Here is a 17,947-nt window from a genome sequence, read left to right as displayed (position 1 = left end):
GATGGATGGATGGATGGATGGATGGATGGATGGGATGGATGGAGGACTCTGTGGATAAAGCAGATGAGCTGCAGTGGTGCTTTCCAGCCTTATCCTGTCTTTATTTTTGTGATGTTGGGCAAATGCTGGGAATGTTTTTCCAAAGGGGTTGCTGCACAAACCTGCTTGGGCAGGTGGCAGTGAGAAGAGCGGGTAGGGGCTGTGCGGAGCCCTTTCTGGAGCAGGGCTGGGAGTAGAGGAGGAGGTGCTGAGTAGAGGTGGCTTTCCGCCGGCCCAAAGGCTGAGTTTGCAGAGTTAGTGAGACGAGAGGCAGTGGCAAGTGTTTTGTCAGGGGTCTTTATTTTCGGTGGCATAAATAAGTGAATAAATAAGTGAATAAATAAATAAATAAATAAATAAATGAATAAATAAGTAGAGAAAGTCCTTTGTCCAAATCGATGGGAGAGGCTGTATGAATGGAGGCGCAGTGGTCGCAGGCTGCGGGTGCCGTGCGGTGGTTGCAGCCGTGTCTGTTGTCCCAGGAGAGGGGAGGCGTGAGGCACGGGGTGGGTTTGGGGCGTTGGTGCGGGAGCGTGGCGGGAGGCACGAGGACGTGGGTCGGTGTGTGGGGGTGGGTGTTTGCGCTAGCGGCGCATGGTGCGGGTGAGGTTGTGGAGGTGCTGTAAAGAGGTGCGAGCTTCGAGGCGGACGTGTTCCCAGGCGCAGGCGCTGTGGTTGTGGGCGTGGAGGAAGAGTTGGATGTCCCTGAAGTACTTGTTGATGGTGAGCAGAGGGTTGCGTGGTCCTTTGAAGAGCGTGGCGTTGTCGGGGAGGCATTGCTCGAGGTGGTGGATGTAGTGCTGGAGTTTGTTGAGGAGGTCGTTGCGAGCCTGGCTGTGCCAGTGCTGGCGGGTGCTGTTGGTGCCGAGGGTGTGGAAGAGGTTCTGGAGGATGCGTAGGGCGGTGGCGGCGGCTTGGTGCGGGCGGAGGTTGTTGTGGAGGAGGGTGTCGGGGAAGAAGGGCGGCTCTTGGAGGTGGCAGGGCTGTGCGTGGCCGGGAGCCACGTCCTGGAGGAGGCGGAGTGCGTCGCCGGGGAAGGTGTCGTCGTGTGTCCAGAGCTGTTGGCAGGCGAGGGTGGTGGCGAGAGCCGTGAGGAGGAGCAGGAGTGCCGGGGCGGCGTGCGGCAGGCGTGGCTGTGGGGCGTTGGGCGCAGCCATGGTGGGTCTGTGGGTGCTGTGGGGTGGTGCTGGGCAGGAGGCTGGTGAGGCTCGGCGCTGGTGCTGGTGGTGGCTGTGCTTGGGGTGGTGCCGGGTGTGCGGCTTTGTATCGCGGCAGCTTTCCCTTCATCGCTTTCTGATTGCTGGGAGTTCCCGCCCGTGGTTTCCAGTCTGGGCTGGTGGCTGTGGTGGTCTCGGGGCAGTGGTTTGTTGGGGTGTCCGTGGTTGGGGATTGTGGTGGCAGTGGGGTGGCAGTAGTGGGTGAGTGGGGTTATGAAAGCGCTGGGTCGGAGGCGTCGGGGTCAGCTGTGTCGGGGAGGGTTGTTGGGTGTTCTTGGTCAGCTGCAGGGCCAGCTGCAAGGCCTGTGCTGTGCAGCTGAAGTTTCTCTTTGTGCCCAAGCATCTTTTCCACCTGCAGTGCCCTGGTGGTGGCCGTGGTCACTTTTCCTTTCACTTTGTGGCTTGCCTTTATTTTCCTCTTAGGCAGCGTTTCCCTTTCGTGCTTGCAAGGGATGAGCAGTGACGTCAGTGGGCCGGGCCTGGGGATGCCCCTCTTGCAGCAGGGGCCCGGGGGTAGTGGCAGTGTACAAGGGCGTGTGTGTGTGGGTGTGAGCGCTGGAGGCCTGGAGGTGTTCTTGCGTGGAGGTGGCCTCGCTGCAGTCTTGGAAGCTGAGGAGGCAGGGCAACAAGACATTAAAAAATAGGCTTGAGTGAAGAAGGATTAGGAAGAAAGGAGGAGCTTTGCTGCTGCTGTGTTGCTTGCTCTGTGTCTGTTGTCCCATGTGTTTGGCCCCAGAGTGAGGGCATGGTTGTGTTTTCCCTGCTTCGGTGGAGGAGGCAGGCAGAGAACAAAATGAGACTGTCCCCCGTGCGGCAAAATGCGTTGTGTTTTGGGATTGCCAGAGCCCTGCCCTGGAGCGGTGGTGTCCTGTTCCGGGCTCTTTAGTCCATGGGAGGTGTGGAGATCTTGGAGGGGCAGGCCAGCCCTGTAGACGCAGAGGGGACGGGAGCGCATCGCTTGTGAGAAAGGTTGAGGGAGCTGGGCCCGGCCCGTTTGAGTGAAGTAGAGAAGACTTGGCAGTAGTTTCAGATGCCTTTGCACAAACACACGTAATATGGGGAAGAAGGAAGAGGAGTTGAGGGCATAGGCATGCCTGGGCAGGCATGATCTCCCTGGCCTCATGGAGACATTGTGGGATTGCTCCTATGAGTGGGGCATTGGATTGGAAGGTTTTAGACAGTTGGGAAAAGAGGGTGTGGAGGTGAGGCGGGGTTTAGCTGTGCGTGTTTCAGTGAGCAAGTGGAAAGTATGGAAATGTTCCTGGGTTAGGATGAGGAGCCATTGGAGAGCTTGTGGGTCCAGGTTAAGGGGGAACCAGAGGCACGGGATGTTAGAGGGGTTGGGGTCTGGTACAGGCCCATCCATGCGGGAGGATGGAGTGGACGAAGCCCCGTATAGCCGGATGGTAGTGGTTTTGCGTTTGCAAGCCCTGGGCCTCAGTGGGGTTTTGAACCGCAGCGATATCTTTTGGAGAGGCAACGTGGCAGGGCACAAGCCACGTGGGAGGTTTCTGGGATGTGTCACTGACAACTCCCTTGCGCAAGTGACTGAGGAGCCAGCAAGGACAGAGGCCGTGTGCTCACCAATAGGAGGAGCTGGCGGGGAATACGGTGCTCCAAGGCAGCCTTGGCTGCAGCGACCACGGGGTGTTGGAGTAGGAGATCCTCGGGACAGTGAGCCGGTCACCCAGTGAACTCCCTGGCCCGGACTTGAGAGAGCAGACTTTGGGCTCTTCAAGGATGTACTTGACAGAGTGCCAGATGATAGAGGCCTGGAGGACAGAGGGGCCCAAGAATGTGGCTGGATTTCAAGGATCCCCTTCCTCCAAGCTGAGGAGTGATGCATTTGAAGCAGGGGGAACTGGTGCGAAAACGCCAGGAGGCATCCACGGATGGCTAGGGAGCTGCTGGGCAAACTCTGAGCAAAAAGAGAAAGTTTCAGGAAGCGGGAAGGAGGACAGGTGGCCTGAAAGGAACACAGGGACAGGGTGCGGTAAGCTAGAGACAAGGTTAGGCTTGCCAAGGCCCCTTTAGAATTGAGTCTGGCCAGGGCTGTCAAGGGTGGGAGGGCAGGCTTCGCTAGATCTCTTGCAAGCAAAAGAATGTTAGCGATAATGTGCGTAAGGAAAGGGGAGACGTGGCTGTCCTGGGCAAAGAGAACGCTGAGGTTCTCAGCAACGTCTGTGCGTCCCTCTTCAGTGCGAGTGCTCCAGCCACGCTGCCCAAGTTGCAGAAGGCAAATGCAGGGAGCCCCGTGTGAAGAGTGAAGAGCCCAAGGCCACTGTAGGAGAGGATGAGGTTTGAGACCATCTTAGGAACCCGAACATGTGCAAGTCTGTGGGACATGAAGAGATTCATTAGCGGGTCCTTAGGGAACTGTCAGATGGAGTTGCTAGGCCACCCTGGATCATATTGGAAAAATGGTGTCTTGTCCCTGATACCTGTGGAGGAGGGGAAGTATAGCCCTTGTTTTTAAAAAGGGGAGAGCAGAAGAGCACGGGAATACAAAGGAGTCAGTCTGACCTCCGTGCCAGGCAAGACGCTGGCACTGCTTCTGCTGGAACCTCAGCTGAGGCGTCTGGAAAGCAAAGAGGTGATAGGTAACAGGCAGCGTGGCTTTCCAAAGGGGAAAGTTGCCATTCCTGGCAATTTTGGTAACCATCTGTGGGTAGGGCTACAGCATTGGTGGATAGGGGCAGAGCGCGTGACCTCGTCTGCTGGGACTTGTGCAAAGTGTTTGACGCCGTCCCGCACGCACAACGTCCTTCTCTCTAAGTCAGAGAGCCATGGATTGGATGGATGGATGGATGGATGGATGGATGGATGGATGGATGGATGGATGGATGGATGGATGGAGGACTCTGTGGATAAAGCAGATGAGCTGCAGTGGTGCTTTCCAGCCTTATCCTGTCTTTATTTTTGTGGTGTTGGGCAAATGCTGGGAATGTTTTTCCAAAGGGGTTGCTGCACAAACCTGCTTGGGCAGGTGGCAGTGAGAAGAGCGGGTAGGGGCTGTGCGGAGCCCTTTCTGGAGCAGGGCTGGGAGTAGAGGAGTAGGTGCTGAGTAGAGGTGGCTTTCCGCCGGCCCAAAGGCTGAGTTTGCAGAGTTAGTGAGACGAGAGGCAGTGGCAAGTGTTTTGTCAGGGGTCTTTATTTTCGGTGGCATAAATAAGTGAATAAATAAGTGAATAAATAAATAAATAAATAAATAAATGAATAAATAAGTAGAGAAAGTCCTTTGTCCAAATCGATGGGAGAGGCTGTATGAATGGAGGCGCAGTGGTCGCAGGCTGCGGGTGCCGTGCGGTGGTTGCAGCCGTGTCTGTTGTCCCAGGAGAGGGGAGGCGTGAGGCACGGGGTGGGTTTGGGGCGTTGGTGCGGGAGCGTGGCGGGAGGCACGTGGACGTGGGTCGGTGTGTGGGGGTGGGTGTTTGCGCTAGCGGCGCATGGTGCGGGTGAGGTTGTGGAGGTGCTGTAAAGAGGTGCGAGCTTCGAGGCGGACGTGTTCCCAGGCGCAGGCGCTGTGGTTGTGGGCGTGGAGGAAGAGTTGGATGTCCCTGAAGTACTTGTTGATGGTGAGCAGCGGGTTGCGTGGTCCTTTGAAGAGCGTGGCGTTGTCGGGGAGGCATTGCTCGAGGTGGTGGATGTAGTGCTGGAGTTTGTTGAGGAGGTCGTTGCGAGCCTGGCTGTGCCAGTGCTGGCGGGTGCTGTTGGTGCCGAGGGTGTGGAAGAGGTTCTGGAGGATGCGTAGGGCGGTGGCGGCGGCTTGGTGCGGGCGGAGGTTGTTGTGGAGGAGGGTGTCGGGGAAGAAGGGCGGCTCTTGGAGGTGGCAGGGCTGTGCGTGGCCGGGAGCCACGTCCTGGAGGAGGCGGAGTGCGTCGCCGGGGAAGGTGTCGTCGTGTGTCCAGAGCTGTTGGCAGGCGAGGGTGGTGGCGAGAGCCGTGAGGAGGAGCAGGAGTGCCGGGGCGGCGTGCGGCAGGCGTGGCTGTGGGGCGTTGGGCGCAGCCATGGTGGGTCTGTGGGTGCTGTGGGGTGGTGCTGGGCAGGAGGCTGGTGAGGCTCGGCGCTGGTGCTGGTGGTGGCTGTGCTTGGGGTGCTGCCGGGTGTGCGGCTTTGTATCGCGGCAGCTTTCCCTTCATCGCTTTCTGATTGCTGGGAGTTCCCGCCCGTGGTTTCCAGTCTGGGCTGGTGGCTGTGGTGGTCTCGGGGCAGTGGTTTGTTGGGGTGTCCGTGGTTGGGGATTGTGGTGGCAGTGGGGTGGCAGTAGTGGGTGAGTGGGGTTATGAAAGCGCTGGGTCGGAGGCGTCGGGGTCAGCTGTGTCGGGGAGGGTTGTTGGGTGTTCTTGGTCAGCTGCAGGGCCAGCTGCAAGGCCTGTGCTGTGCAGCTGAAGTTTCTCTTTGTGCCCAAGCATCTTTTCCACCTGCAGTGCCCTGGTGGTGGCCGTGGTCACTTTTCCTTTCACTTTGTGGCTTGCCTTTATTTTCCTCTTAGGCAGCGTTTCCCTTTCGTGCTTGCAAGGGATGAGCAGTGACGTCAGTGGGCCGGGCCTGGGGATGCCCCTCTTGCAGCAGGGGCCCGGGGGTAGTGGCAGTGTACAAGGGCGTGTGTGTGTGGGTGTGAGCGCTGGAGGCCTGGAGGTGTTCTTGCGTGGAGGTGGCCTCGCTGCAGTCTTGGAAGCTGAGGAGGCAGGGCAACAAGACATTAAAAAATAGGCTTGAGTGAAGAAGGATTAGGAAGAAAGGAGGAGCTTTGCTGCTGCTGTGTTGCTTGCTCTGTGTCTGTTGTCCCATGTGTTTGGCCCCAGAGTGAGGGCATGGTTGTGTTTTCCCTGCTTCGGTGGAGGAGGCAGGCAGAGAACAAAATGAGACTGTCCCCCGTGCGGCAAAATGCGTTGTGTTTTGGGATTGCCAGAGCCCTGCCCTGGAGCGGTGGTGTCCTGTTCCGGGCTCTTTAGTCCATGGGAGGTGTGGAGATCTTGGAGGGGCAGGCCAGCCCTGTAGACGCAGAGGGGACGGGAGCGCATCGCTTGTGAGAAAGGTTGAGGGAGCTGGGCCCGGCCCGTTTGAGTGAAGTAGAGAAGACTTGGCAGTAGTTTCAGATGCCTTTGCACAAACACACGTAATATGGGGAAGAAGGAAGAGGAGTTGAGGGCATAGGCATGCCTGGGCAGGCATGATCTCCCTGGCCTCATGGAGACATTGTGGGATTGCTCCTATGAGTGGGGCATTGGATTGGAAGGTTTTAGACAGTTGGGAAAAGAGGGTGTGGAGGTGAGGCGGGGTTTAGCTGTGCGTGTTTCAGTGAGCAAGTGGAAAGTATGGAAATGTTCCTGGGTTAGGATGAGGAGCCATTGGAGAGCTTGTGGGTCCAGGTTAAGGGGGAACCAGAGGCACGGGATGTTAGAGGGGTTGGGGTCTGGTACAGGCCCATCCATGCGGGAGGATGGAGTGGACGAAGCCCCGTATAGCTGGATGGTAGTGGTTTTGCGTTTGCAAGCCCTGGGCCTCAGTGGGGTTTTGAACCGCAGCGATATCTTTTGGAGAGGCAACGTGGCAGGGCACAAGCCACGTGGGAGGTTTCTGGGATGTGTCACTGACAACTCCCTTGCGCAAGTGACTGAGGAGCCAGCAAGGACAGAGGCCGTGTGCTCACCAATAGGAGGAGCTGGCGGGGAATACGGTGCTCCAAGGCAGCCTTGGCTGCAGCGACCACGGGGTGTTGGAGTAGGAGATCCTCGGGACAGTGAGCCGGTCACCCAGTGAACTCCCTGGCCCGGACTTGAGAGAGCAGACTTTGGGCTCTTCAAGGATGTACTTGACAGAGTGCCAGATGATAGAGGCCTGGAGGACAGAGGGGCCCAAGAATGTGGCTGGATTTCAAGGATCCCCTTCCTCCAAGCTGAGGAGTGATGCATTTGAAGCAGGGGGAACTGGTGCGAAAACGCCAGGAGGCATCCACGGATGGCTAGGGAGCTGCTGGGCAAACTCTGAGCAAAAAGAGAAAGTTTCAGGAAGCGGGAAGGAGGACAGGTGGCCTGAAAGGAACACAGGGACAGGGTGCGGTAAGCTAGAGACAAGGTTAGGCTTGCCAAGGCCCCTTTAGAATTGAGTCTGGCCAGGGCTGTCAAGGGTGGGAGGGCAGGCTTCGCTAGATCTCTTGCAAGCAAAAGAATGTTAGCGATAATGTGCGTAAGGAAAGGGGAGACGTGGCTGTCCTGGGCAAAGAGAACGCTGAGGTTCTCAGCAACGTCTGTGCGTCCCTCTTCAGTGCGAGTGCTCCAGCCACGCTGCCCAAGTTGCAGAAGGCAAATGCAGGGAGCCCCGTGTGAAGAGTGAAGAGCCCAAGGCCACTGTAGGAGAGGATGAGGTTTGAGACCATCTTAGGAACCCGAACATGTGCAAGTCTGTGGGACATGAAGAGATTCATTAGCGGGTCCTTAGGGAACTGTCAGATGGAGTTGCTAGGCCACCCTGGATCATATTGGAAAAATGGTGTCTTGTCCCTGATACCTGTGGAGGAGGGGAAGTATAGCCCTTGTTTTTAAAAAGGGGAGAGCAGAAGAGCACGGGAATACAAAGGAGTCAGTCTGACCTCCGTGCCAGGCAAGACGCTGGCACTGCTTCTGCTGGAACCTCAGCTGAGGCGTCTGGAAAGCAAAGAGGTGATAGGTAACAGGCAGCGTGGCTTTCCAAAGGGGAAAGTTGCCATTCCTGGCAATTTTGGTAACCATCTGTGGGTAGGGCTACAGCATTGGTGGATAGGGGCAGAGCGCGTGACCTCGTCTGCTGGGACTTGTGCAAAGTGTTTGACGCCGTCCCGCACGCACAACGTCCTTCTCTCTAAGTCAGAGAGCCATGGATTGGATGGATGGATGGATGGATGGATGGATGGATGGATGGATGGATGGATGGATGGAGGACTCTGTGGATAAAGCAGATGAGCTGCAGTGGTGCTTTCCAGCCTTATCCTGTCTTTATTTTTGTGGTGTTGGGCAAATGCTGGGAATGTTTTTCCAAAGGGGTTGCTGCACAAACCTGCTTGGGCAGGTGGCAGTGAGAAGAGCGGGTAGGGGCTGTGCAGAGCCCTTTCTGGAGCAGGGCTGGGAGTAGAGGAGTAGGTGCTGAGTAGAGGTGGCTTTCCGCCGGCCCAAAGGCTGAGTTTGCAGAGTTAGTGAGACGAGAGGCAGTGGCAAGTGTTTTGTCAGGGGTCTTTATTTTCGGTGGCATAAATAAGTGAATAAATAAGTGAATAAATAAATAAATAAATAAATAAATGAATAAATAAGTAGAGAAAGTCCTTTGTCCAAATCGATGGGAGAGGCTGTATGAATGGAGGCGCAGTGGTCGCAGGCTGCGGGTGCCGTGCGGTGGTTGCAGCCGTGTCTGTTGTCCCAGGAGAGGGGAGGCGTGAGGCACGGGGTGGGTTTGGGGCGTTGGTGCGGGAGCGTGGCGGGAGGCACGTGGACGTGGGTCGGTGTGTGGGGGTGGGTGTTTGCGCTAGCGGCGCATGGTGCGGGTGAGGTTGTGGAGGTGCTGTAAAGAGGTGCGAGCTTCGAGGCGGACGTGTTCCCAGGCGCAGGCGCTGTGGTTGTGGGCGTGGAGGAAGAGTTGGATGTCCCTGAAGTACTTGTTGATGGTGAGCAGCGGGTTGCGTGGTCCTTTGAAGAGCGTGGCGTTGTCGGGGAGGCATTGCTCGAGGTGGTGGATGTAGTGCTGGAGTTTGTTGAGGAGGTCGTTGCGAGCCTGGCTGTGCCAGTGCTGGCGGGTGCTGTTGGTGCCGAGGGTGTGGAAGAGGTTCTGGAGGATGCGTAGGGCGGTGGCGGCGGCTTGGTGCGGGCGGAGGTTGTTGTGGAGGAGGGTGTCGGGGAAGAAGGGCGGCTCTTGGAGGTGGCAGGGCTGTGCGTGGCCGGGAGCCACGTCCTGGAGGAGGCGGAGTGCGTCGCCGGGGAAGGTGTCGTCGTGTGTCCAGAGCTGTTGGCAGGCGAGGGTGGTGGCGAGAGCCGTGAGGAGGAGCAGGAGTGCCGGGGCGGCGTGCGGCAGGCGTGGCTGTGGGGCGTTGGGCGCAGCCATGGTGGGTCTGTGGGTGCTGTGGGGTGGTGCTGGGCAGGAGGCTGGTGAGGCTCGGCGCTGGTGCTGGTGGTGGCTGTGCTTGGGGTGCTGCCGGGTGTGCGGCTTTGTATCGCGGCAGCTTTCCCTTCATCGCTTTCTGATTGCTGGGAGTTCCCGCCCGTGGTTTCCAGTCTGGGCTGGTGGCTGTGGTGGTCTCGGGGCAGTGGTTTGTTGGGGTGTCCGTGGTTATGGAGGGTTGTTGGTAGTGTAGTTCTTGTACGTCGAGGCAGTGTGTGAGATATGTTGGCCCTTGGTACAGAGGATTTAAAAGCCAAATGTTTTGATCATGGTTTTGTTTCGCTGATGTTAGGGTTTTTTCGTGGTTTTCCTTTCTCCTCGGGACATCTCTCATTTCTCTTGTATTTCACTGAATTTCCCTTCTTGCCTGTAACAGGACACTCCATTTTAATTGTCATGTAGTATCTCGGACTTTACCTTTTTTCCTAAACCTTTTTGTGATAATGGACAGGGGAAGTAACAGTTTTTGGTTCTGAAGAATGGTGCAATCATCCCCACTTAACTCCTCCAAATTTAAGCATTTTGAGGATTTTTTAACTTGTCTTTCCTGACTGAAAATCACACTGGTGGGGATGTGCCAACTAAGTTTCTAGTGTAGAAAAAAGGAAGTGCTGGTACTGCTAAGTTACCGGTAAGTAACTGGTAAGTTACTGGTAAGGTGCTGAGCTGATTGAGCTGTCCTGGCTTATAACGCATTAGAGTCATGCATTTTATTCTGTAAAATTGCGGTTGCACACTTTTAGTGCAGGGATTTCTAGCACACACTTTCTACTAGTGTGCATGGAGATTCCTCCCTTGAGTGGGGACACATCTCTAGGTTATTCCTTGAGGCTGAGAGGAAGTATTTGCCCACAGTCATTGGGTTAATTGCATTGTTCTCTAGTTCATTAAGCTGGTTTTCAAAGGATGGTTTTAATAGAGCACTGTACAAGTAGTTACAACTATTTGTAATGTAGGGTAGATAATTCTGATTAAAATTCTTTAATCATTGTCATAATGAATTTTAATCATTTTTTTTCCCATACATTTCCTATATAAATACATAAATAAATATGTCTGTGATCCTGCAGGACAAAGTCATATAAAGGCTCAGTTACACTTTTATAATACTTTAGAGATGAATAATTTACCAGATCTGGGACTAGGATTGGATTAAGCCACACCGAGACTTCTTTGAGAACGAGTTTAGCAAGTAATGGAGCCCTTTCCGAATTTTAGCAGGAGGCCTTCCCTGATAAATGTTGTCCAAAGCTTCCATTCTTCCTGGGACCTTTCCCAAGACTTTTTGTAATTCTCCATTAATTGTTTTGGGTTTTTTACTTACCCTATGCTTGGTTCTTTTTTGCATTCATATGAATAAATTGTTTCTTTTTACACTTTGAAAGAGTTGTAAAATGGTTTATTTCTCAGGAACCTGAGGAGCTTAAGTCCAGATAGCCTTTGAGGAGGTGACTCTGGGTTTAAGCACCTGAGCACTGAATGTTTATTGATAAAGCTTCTGCAGTCTCTTGTTTCCCTTTCACAGTTTTACTTTCATTGTGATGGGGTTTAAGAAGTCTCCTCTAAGCTGTTGCTTTTGAATGATAAAGGAGTTCTTAAAATTTAATTTTTATTGGTCTGTTTTGCCCTGGATATCCCAAGTGCAGTGTGATGGTGAGAGGAGTTGGTATCAGAAGAGCCTGCTCATGGCCTTGTCTAATGATGCTTGTAGATATGTCTCCAGGAATGGATATCACTCAACCTCTCTAATCCCTATTCTGGTGTTGTATCACCAAAACACAAAAAATAATACAAATGCATGTATTTTTTCATGTTTGAATTCCCTGCATTCCAGCTTGGTCATCACCACCACTCTTGTTTTTCTCTGAGAATTGTTTAGTTCCTTCAGCCGCCTCAGAGAAGACAGAATCAACAAGGTCCCCATTGTGATGTCACAGGGTATTTCTGGTTGGGACCATCAGGAGAACAGTGGTACAATGTGGAAGTTTCATCTTAAGGAGTCCTGCTGTGTACCTGAATATGTAAGAGAGCTGGTGGAAGAGCTCACCAAGCCACTCCCCATCATTTACCAGCAGTCCTGGCTGTCCAAGGAGGTCCCAGACAACTGGAGGGTGGCCAGTGTAATGCTTATCTACAGGAAGTGTCAGAAGTAGAATCTGGGGAGCTACAGGCCTGTCAGCCTGACCTCAGTGCTGGGGAAGCTCATGGAGATCTTCTTGAGTTCCCATCACATGGCACGTATGGGAGATCCAGGTGATCAGGCCCAGACAGCATGGGTTTGTGAAAGGCATAACTACGTGACCCGATCTCCTTCTATAACAAGGTGACTCTCTTAGTGGATGAGGGAAAGGCTGGGGATGTTGACTTCCCGGACTTTAAAAAAGCCTTTGACACTGTATCCCGTAGAATTCTCCTGGAGACACGAGCTGCTTGTGGCTTGGATGCTCTGTTCTTCTGTTCCTTGAGTTAAAAACTGGCTGATGGCCTGGCCCAGAGAGTGCTGGTGAATGGAATTACTTGCAGCAGTCAGCTGGTCACTAGTGGTGTCCCCCAGGGCTCAGTGTTGGACCCAGTCCTGTGTGGTATCTTCATCAATGATCTGGATGAGGGAACTGAGAGCACCCTCAGTCAGTTTGAGAAGAACACCAAGTCGGGTGTGAGTGTTGATCTGCCGGAGGGCAGGAAGGCTCTGCAGAGGGATCAGGACAGACCGGATCCGTGGGCCAAGGCCAAGTGTGTGAGGTTCAACAAGGCCAAGTACCAGCCCTTGGGTCACAACAACCTCCTGCAGCTCCAGGCTGGGATAGAATGGCTGGAAAGCTGCTGAGTGGGAAAGGACCTGGAGGTGCTGGTTTTCAGGGGCTGAACATGATCTGGAGTGTGGCCAGGTGGGCAAGAAGGCCAATGGCACCAGGCTTGTGTCAGCAGTAGTGCGGCCAGCAGGACCAGGGCAGTGCCCATCCCCCTGTGCTGGGGGCACTGGTGAGGCCACACCTCAAATCTTGTGTTCAGTTTTGTTTCCTCACAGCAAGAAGGACACAGAGGTGCTGGAGCATGTCCAAAGAAGGGAACAGAGCTGGGGAAGGGTCTGCAGAATGAGTCATATGAGGAGCAGCTGAGGGAACTGGGCGAGTTTAGCATGGGGAAAAGGAGACTCAGGGGAAATTTACCGCTCTTAACAATGACCTAAAAGAAGGTTATAACCATGTGGGGATCGGCCTTTTCTCCCAGGCAGCTAGCAGTAGGAAAGGAAAATGGCCTCAAGTTGTGCCAGGCAAGGTTCAGGTTGGATATTAGGGAAAATTTCTTCTTTCTGAAGGAGTGGTCAAGTGTTGGAACAGACTCCCCAGGGAAGTGGTGGAGTCACTATCCCTGGAAATGTTCAAAAACTAAGTAGATGTGGCACTTCATGATATGGCTTAGTGGTATTTGGTCAAAGGTTGTGCTTGATGATCTTGGAGGTCTTTTCCAACCTTAATGATTCTATGATTCTGTATTTGGTTCCTCTTGTTTTCTCACTCAGCTAAATGGGAAGTGATCATTTGTGTTTGCAGAGTGCAATGTCCTTGCAGTGATGCAGCATGGAGGTCATTTGAGCACAGGAAACCTCTTCGTCCTGTGCAGGAGGAGGCTAGAGCTGCTGACCTGGGCAGATACTTTTGGGGTGGTGGTTGGAGGGTGAAGGAGCAGCTGGTGCTGGTGTTATGTGGGCAGCTTCCTTCATGGGGAATGCTGTGGTGGTTGGGCTGGACCATATTGGATGGTGGTGTTTGGGTGATGGATCTCTTTGCTTGCTAATGATGCGTTGGGGTGAAGGACAAGGACAATGTGCTTCAGCAGGTCCCCATAGCCACTGGGGTATAAGTACAGGCAGGAGCATCCTGGACCAGTTGTGGTGGCTGTAGCAGAGCAGTGAGCAGTTCCGGACATCTCCTGTGGGTTTTGTGTCTTTTTGGTGTTTCTTGGGTGGAGTTGGTAGCACTGGTCTTCTGTTTCTTGTCCAAATCTCTGCCGACCTTGATGGGTTCCCTCCTTGATTCTTTGAGGTGCACCTTGTCAATGCCACCCTGCTTGTTCTGAAGCAGTGCTGTGGCATTAAAAAATGGTTGTTTCTGGTGGGATGATGGTTTGGAGGTGGCTTTCATGTCTTGGCATTACTGGAGGGTCTGGAAGGGAGAGTGTGGTGGTAAAAGAGGAGGAAGTGTGCAGGGTAGGCATCATGCTATCTGTGCAAACGGGTGCCCCAAGGGTCTGGCAGCTGTAGGAGATGCCTATGGGCTGCAGGACCACAGTGGGTCCCTGAGAGTGGTCTGCTGTTCATAGCCTTCAACCTGGGCAGGAGGCATTGGCAAGACAGTCTGCAGGAGGAAGACTCATCCCTGCCTGCCTGAGGGGACTGTGTCTTTGCCTGTCAGTTATAAGCATGAAGCACAATGACCACAGCTTTGCTTTTTCATTTGCTTTTGCTTTTACAAAAAGTCTTTATTTCTAACGAAAGAATAAATAAATAAATAAATGGCCAGCCAAATAAATAAACAATTAAGTTAAGTAAGTAAGTAAGTAAACAGAGTTCTGTGATAAATAGTGATTCTCATGAGAGTCCCACAGTATTCCCCCAGTGTCCATGATCCGCTTCCCGTTCATCAGGTGAGGCTGCAATCTGGATGAACGTGATAATTCCACAGGTAGTAAGTACCATCCCTATCCCCAGTGCCTCCCAGCTGTCCATGAGTATGCAACACAGAAATTTCCTCTTCCTTCTCCTCCAGTGACCATGGTTCGGGTGTGTGGGCTATGCCACAGACTGACCCCGGTGTCACCATGGTCATACCCATTTCCATGTCATCTCGTCATTCTGGCCAGAAGAGGTGTGACTGGTACCAAGTGATCCCAGTCTGTGCTGCTGCTGTCACCACTCACTCCACGGCTACTGGTGCTGGCTGGGGATGGGTGTTTGCTCTTTGTGGGTCTAGTGGGGTCCAGAGCAGCTTGGTGCTTCATTCGCCGTATGAGTCTGTCCACGTGTTGGAAGCAGACAAGAGCTTCGAGGCGGACGTGTTCCCAGGCGCAGGCGCTGTGGTTGTGGGCGTGGAGGAAGAGTTGGATGTCCCTGAAGTACTTGTTGATGGTGAGCAGCGGGTTGCGTGGTCCTTTGAAGAGCGTGGCGTTGTCGGGGAGGCATTGCTCGAGGTGGTGGATGTAGTGCTGGAGTTTGTTGAGGAGGTCGTTGCGAGCCTGGCTGTGCCAGTGCTGGCTGCTGCTCCTTCTGCCGAGGGTGTGGAAGAGGTTCTGGAGGATGCGTAGGGCGGTGGCGGCGGCTTGGTGCGGGCGGAGGTTGTTGTGGAGGAGGGTGTCGGGGAAGAAGGGCGGCTCTTGGAGGTGGCAGGGCTGTATCGTGCTCAGAGTCATGTCCTGGAGAAGCTGGAGTGCATCCCCAGGATCATGGGTCCGCAGGTGGTGGCATGGGAGGCCGGTGGCGAGAGCCGTGAGGAGGAGCAGGAGTGCCAGGCTGCTGTGCCACAGGCGTGGCTGTGAGCATCCAGGTACAGTCATGGCAGAGCTGTGGGTGCTGTGCAGGAGCCTGGTCTGGCTCAGTAGTGGTGGTTGCTTTGCTTGGGGTGCTGCTGGGTGTACAGTTTTATGTGCCCATGTCCAGGCTTTCCTTTCATCACCATCTTCTAGAGAATTTCCCTCCTCTACTTTCACTTTTGTTTTTTTGTCTGTTTTTTCATTTGCTCTTTTCATTTGTTTTCTTCTGAGGACTTCTGTCACTGGGACAAAGAGAGGGCCCTGCTATGAGAACGGGACCTAACTCTTTCTTGGGGCTGCTGCCAGGGAGAAGCCTGGCTACTGTGCTATTACAGGAGCTAAAAGTGTTGCAGAAGAAATTTTCTGGGTGGCTGTGCTGGGGATGTGTTTCAGGATTGTCTTTTCATCTGTTTTGTTTGTTGCCTTTTTTTGGGTTTTATTTTAAAATTTCTCTACCTAGAAGCATCTATTTTTTCTTATTTCATGCTCTAAGATTATTTGTATATAATGTTTATTTTGCATGTTAATGTTTTCTTATATTTCTTATTGACAAATACTGTTAGTCTCTCAGTCTTCTAAAATTCTATTTGTATGTACATATATATTTTTTTAATACTTTTTATTTTTTCTGGGGCATCTGCAGCTTTGCTAGTGCAAGAGTTTTTCCTCTCTCTGCAAAATCTTGCAGAATATTTTTGGAGCCATTTCTCATACCCCTACATCCAGAATTGATTACCCTCAGAGTGTTGGTAGTTAGAAATAAATGTACAGATATCACAAAGGATTTTTTCATCTGCTATTAATGTGGTGTTTGTGCTTTCTAGATTTTGGGGGTTTTTAAATTCTGTTGTGAGTTTTTTGTGAAAATGTGGCAGTGCTAGATGGTCTGGGGGCAGGAACAGGTAGGAATATTTCTATTTCATGTGCCAGTCGACTTACATATGAAAAGTGAAAGTGGGCAAAGTTCCAAGTGAAAGTTGTCACTGCTTCCTGTGTAACTTCCAGCAGCAAGAGATCCCCATGGCTGCTGATTAAGCAAGAATGGGATTTTTCCTGAGGTTTTTTTTTTTTAAATTTTAACTCAAGTAACGTGCATATTGTGTAAAGTCTCACAGTGGATTTTTTTGTTGTATGGGTTCTTTTGGTGTGTGTTACATTGGGATAGTACATTGGGATAGCTGTTTTCTCTGTTCGTCTGTTGCAAAGATCTTACAAGTGTCTCAGCTGGTGTGTGTGGTACCCGGTGAGCTGCTTGTTGGAACTTTAATCTATTATGTCTCATCGCTTACCTTTTTTTCATCCTTTTCTGCCTCAGTTTTTGAGCCTATTTCTGATATTTCGCTTTTGGCTTTAGGCAGCTTCCCCTTTTTTAGGTCAGGAGATATCTGTGATGTATGAAGAGTAGAGTGTCTTCCCTGGTATTTTCCTTTGGGCAGGCATGAACTGCAGACATAACTGCCTTGCACTTGTATTTTCTAATGAACGTTTAGTTTGAATATGTGCGTGCACATGTAGGATACAGATATTCCTAAGGAGGAATTACCAGGGCAGGAAAGGTTGATGCAATAATGGCACCATTACAAGTTACAGGAAGCACCTGCAATACTAAAACTTTGCCACATTATTTCGTGTTCAGTGATAGAGGATTGGGTGTAGGAGAGAGGGAAGTGATGCATGGAAGTGGAGCAAGGTGGAGGGTGCTGTCAACTCTGAGAAAACATTTGAGGTGCTATGGCATGAGAGGGGTATGACAGAGGAGGAGACTTTTCCAGTGTTTGAGAATATGTGGAAATGGATACATTACTACTTAAAGCATTATCTCTTTCTGAATTGGAGGTGGTGAGGAGTAGAACATGAAAATTAGGAGGAAAAAAGTAGAGTACCAGACCCACAGGTGGAGTTCACCCAGAGAGAGAAGGGCAAACTTTGTGGCTTTTTTCCCAAACTGAAGTCAAAATACTGCTTTGGTTTTTCTAGCATGTCCTGTCATTCCAGAGTGCAAGCTTTCTAGGAGTGCTTACCTTCTTGTAGAGGACCTAGAAGAATGATCTGAGTCAGTGTTTTTTTTATGCACCCTATCAGCAAAAAATTTGTGAGCACTCACCTTCAATGTATTTTTATTTCTGAATTATGTACATATACCCCTGTACTAATATATTTGTTATAAAACATACACCAAAAAAAACTAAAAAAAAAAGGAGAGAAAGGTTAAACAAACACTATTTTTAAATTCTCTAAGTTGTATTTATTAAAGGTACCAAATCCATTTTCTTCCTACACCCCAATGGGTTGTGATGCACGCCCCACTTTGGAGACTACTGACCTGAGGTCTCCTGTAAAGTAGTTTAAATAAACTTTCAAGTCATCCAATAGTAACTATTTTTCTCTCTCTTTTAATGTTTTTGTTGTTTTCATAGCTGACATTTCTACTTTTAGAAAACAGGGCATGCTACAAGGGCAAACCCCTTAGACTTTTACATCCATGTTGTGATTACAGTCCTGGCCTGACCCCAGGCCTTTGACCCACAATGATCAGTTCTCCTTCAGGCAGTCTCACTGGAAGATGACAGCTCAAGAGCTGGGAGGGAAATCACGTAGTGATTGCCTTTAACTTACCATTAAGAAATGAAATATTTGTATATAATATGAAAAGTGTCTATGAAGTAGGTTTATTTTTAGTTTGAGGATCCAGGTCAATGTTCAGCTCTGCTGCATGATATAAAGTCAGGTTCCACCCAAACCTCCTTTAGTTCTTGCTTTTAAAATTTCCTTCTGTGTCTAGTATGCAGTCCCTAAGATCTGTCCAGCTGTGTTACAGTTTCAACTATTAATAAATTATGTTGTCTCTTTCCAAGGATTATTATGGAATTACATTCCCTGCTCCTGCAACCTTGACAGGCAGAGATGGGAGTCTTGCTAACAACCCGTACTCAGGTGAGTGCTAGCTAAAGATGAGGATGGCATGTGAGATATGCTGGTTTCTCAGTGCATATATTCATCCTGCTGTTGTTCAAAGAGGAGTTGCTTTTCCCTTC

At 51.7% G+C, this 17,947-nt stretch overlaps 5 protein-coding genes across 8 annotated transcripts in view; 1 reads left to right on the top strand and 4 right to left on the bottom strand.

The window, feature by feature from the left end:
* Nucleotides 1-17,947, top strand: part of UBAP2 (ubiquitin associated protein 2) — a 200,415-nt gene that overhangs the window by 175,419 nt on the left and 7,049 nt on the right. For all 4 annotated transcript variants that reach the window (XM_069001108.1, XM_069001107.1, XM_069001106.1 and 1 more), the window contains one exon: nt 17,768-17,846. In XM_069001108.1, coding sequence (XP_068857209.1) covers nt 17,768-17,846 — 79 coding nt within the window. The remainder of the gene's footprint in view (nt 1-17,767; nt 17,847-17,947) is intronic.
* LOC138103465 (interferon-like) lies at nt 624-1,196 on the bottom strand. The gene has a single exon (XM_069001768.1). It carries the CDS (start codon nt 1,194-1,196, stop codon nt 624-626), a length of 573 nt encoding a protein of 190 aa, XP_068857869.1.
* LOC138103255 (interferon-like) lies at nt 4,693-5,265 on the bottom strand. The gene has a single exon (XM_069001437.1). It carries the CDS (start codon nt 5,263-5,265, stop codon nt 4,693-4,695), a length of 573 nt encoding a protein of 190 aa, XP_068857538.1.
* LOC138103256 (interferon-like) lies at nt 8,754-9,326 on the bottom strand. The gene has a single exon (XM_069001438.1). It carries the CDS (start codon nt 9,324-9,326, stop codon nt 8,754-8,756), a length of 573 nt encoding a protein of 190 aa, XP_068857539.1.
* On the bottom strand, nt 14,226-14,936 carry LOC138103479 (interferon-like). Its single transcript, XM_069001787.1, has one exon. The coding sequence runs from the start codon at nt 14,934-14,936 to the stop codon at nt 14,226-14,228; it is 711 nt and encodes a 236-aa protein (XP_068857888.1).

This window comes from Aphelocoma coerulescens, assembly GCF_041296385.1.
Source record: "Aphelocoma coerulescens isolate FSJ_1873_10779 chromosome Z unlocalized genomic scaffold, UR_Acoe_1.0 ChrZ, whole genome shotgun sequence".
NCBI classification, from domain to species: Eukaryota; Metazoa; Chordata; class Aves; order Passeriformes; family Corvidae; genus Aphelocoma; species Aphelocoma coerulescens.
The sequence above is the reverse complement of the archived record's forward strand: the minus strand, read 5'-3'. Positions and strand labels throughout refer to the sequence as shown.

What these genes read in the sequence shown, in the direction of transcription:
- LOC138103256 (XM_069001438.1), bottom strand. Translation starts at nt 9,326, where the DNA reads ATGGCTGCGCCCAACGCCCCACAGCCACGCCTGCCGCACGCCGCCCCG.
- LOC138103479 (XM_069001787.1), bottom strand. Translation starts at nt 14,936, where the DNA reads ATGACTGTACCTGGATGCTCACAGCCACGCCTGTGGCACAGCAGCCTG.
- LOC138103255 (XM_069001437.1), bottom strand. Translation starts at nt 5,265, where the DNA reads ATGGCTGCGCCCAACGCCCCACAGCCACGCCTGCCGCACGCCGCCCCG.
- LOC138103465 (XM_069001768.1), bottom strand. Translation starts at nt 1,196, where the DNA reads ATGGCTGCGCCCAACGCCCCACAGCCACGCCTGCCGCACGCCGCCCCG.